Source organism: Echinops telfairi, unplaced genomic scaffold, assembly GCF_000313985.2.
Source record: "Echinops telfairi isolate 266 unplaced genomic scaffold, ASM31398v2 ScPeMD7_7470;HRSCAF=8508, whole genome shotgun sequence".
Lineage (NCBI taxonomy): Eukaryota > Metazoa > Chordata > Mammalia > Afrosoricida > Tenrecidae > Echinops > Echinops telfairi.
Genome location: NW_022111374.1, coordinates 573,417 through 574,949, shown reverse-complemented (window position 1 = coordinate 574,949; position 1,533 = coordinate 573,417). Strand labels below are relative to the sequence as shown.

The 1,533-nt window shown below is 41.6% G+C and overlaps 1 protein-coding gene across 1 annotated transcript in view; it reads left to right on the top strand.

The window, feature by feature from the left end:
* Positions 1 to 1,028: 1,028 nt before the first annotated feature.
* The window catches only part of LOC123521137 (zinc finger protein OZF-like), a 4,365-nt gene continuing 3,860 nt past the window's right edge, over positions 1,029 to 1,533 (top strand). Inside the window, exon 1 of the mRNA XM_045285418.1 lies at positions 1,029 to 1,174. Within this exon, the coding sequence (XP_045141353.1) occupies positions 1,083 to 1,174 (92 nt within the window). The 5' untranslated portion in view covers positions 1,029 to 1,082. The remainder of the gene's footprint in view (positions 1,175 to 1,533) is intronic.

The window sequence follows — 1,533 nt, the reverse complement described above, 5'->3', positions numbered from 1 at the left end:
TGTGGATCATAACACATCGGGATTGCCTCAAAAAACGCTCCCATGAATTCAAGAATTTCTCATTGCACTCATGCAGAACCTGTACGTGGATCAAAAGGCAGTTGTGTGAACAGCACAAAGGAATACGGCATGGTTTAAAAACAGATGAGGTGTGCTCAGGGTGGCATGCTGTCACCATCCTTATTCCATCTGTACGCCGAACAAATCATCAGAGAGGCTGGGTTTATAAAGAATGTATGTAGCAATAGGATGGGAGGAAGAGGTGTTAACACTTTGGGAGTTCAGATCAGAAAACTTTCCTTGCTGAAAGTGAGGAGAACTTGAAGCAGTTAGCAGAGTGTCAGTGTGTTGATTACATGTTTGAAAATCCTCACTTTACTGAAGGAAACTTACCAAGTACCTGTTTGTCTTCAGAGGCCCTGAAGAGAAGACTTCATATCAGAGCCTTTTTGAGTGCTCTGTAATGTCCTTTTTGGTTTTCTTCTGCGAGAAGCATGCCCGTTCTAATTGCTCTACTAGAAAACCAAGAAAAGATCTCAAGACTGGATCGAAGATTCATCCAGGACCATTGTGTTGAGAAACACTTGGAAAGCTAGTGTTTGGGGAAAGACTTGCCACACAGGCAAGGAATTACATCTAGATCACGCAGCTAGAAGGTATCTTGGCTTGAGGGCATACCTTTTATGTATTTCTCTTTGACACAATCTGATTCCCGAACATGGCTTCTAGTTTGAGCATTGCTCTCACAACTGAGGTCGCCAAGATCCATTGCATCTTTAATGCTACGTGTGTGTCGTGTCCAGTGTCTTTCTGTTTCTCTCTCCTAGTGCCGCCTATTTATGTCCTCATCCTTCTCAATCCTAATGGAAGTATTTTATACAAAGGAAGCTTTCCATGTATTGTTACACTGCTTAAAACAGCGACATGTGGCCAAGCCTTGTCTTTGTTCAAACAGGCCTTTCCCTAATAATTCCATTTCTTTCTGTTTTATATGTTGAACCTGAAATTGAACAGTGGGTCCAGTCTTTCAAAACAGTAACGGAGGAGAAATACTGTCTACTGAACATGCAGTGCCTCAATTCATGAAGACTGACACCTGGTCCTCTATTTTGGTTGAAAGCTCCCAATCCCGTGTCAATACAGACCAGCATGAAAGCCAGGGGAGATATTTGAGGTGAGTGCCGCTCTAAGATGGAAACTGCCTCAGGACGATGTCTTAAAAGGTGTGGTGACACTTGAACATATTAATATCACATAGCAGCCTTCAAACCTCTGTGTAAAGATGCAGGAATAGTTCATATAGACAAGGGCAGTGTAGATGTTCAATAGCAGCCACAGCTGTTTTCCATCAGATTTAGATCCCAAGAAAAAGAGTTAGCAGCGTCTCACTCTAAAGGGGTCATCATGTAGGCCTCTTTAATGTTATGTTTATAGACATCCTTCTGCCCTGATTTGTGGATGTGCTTCCAAATAACATGCGAATAAAACTGCACATATTCTTTAAAAAAAAAACTATTTTAAAACGACATTACT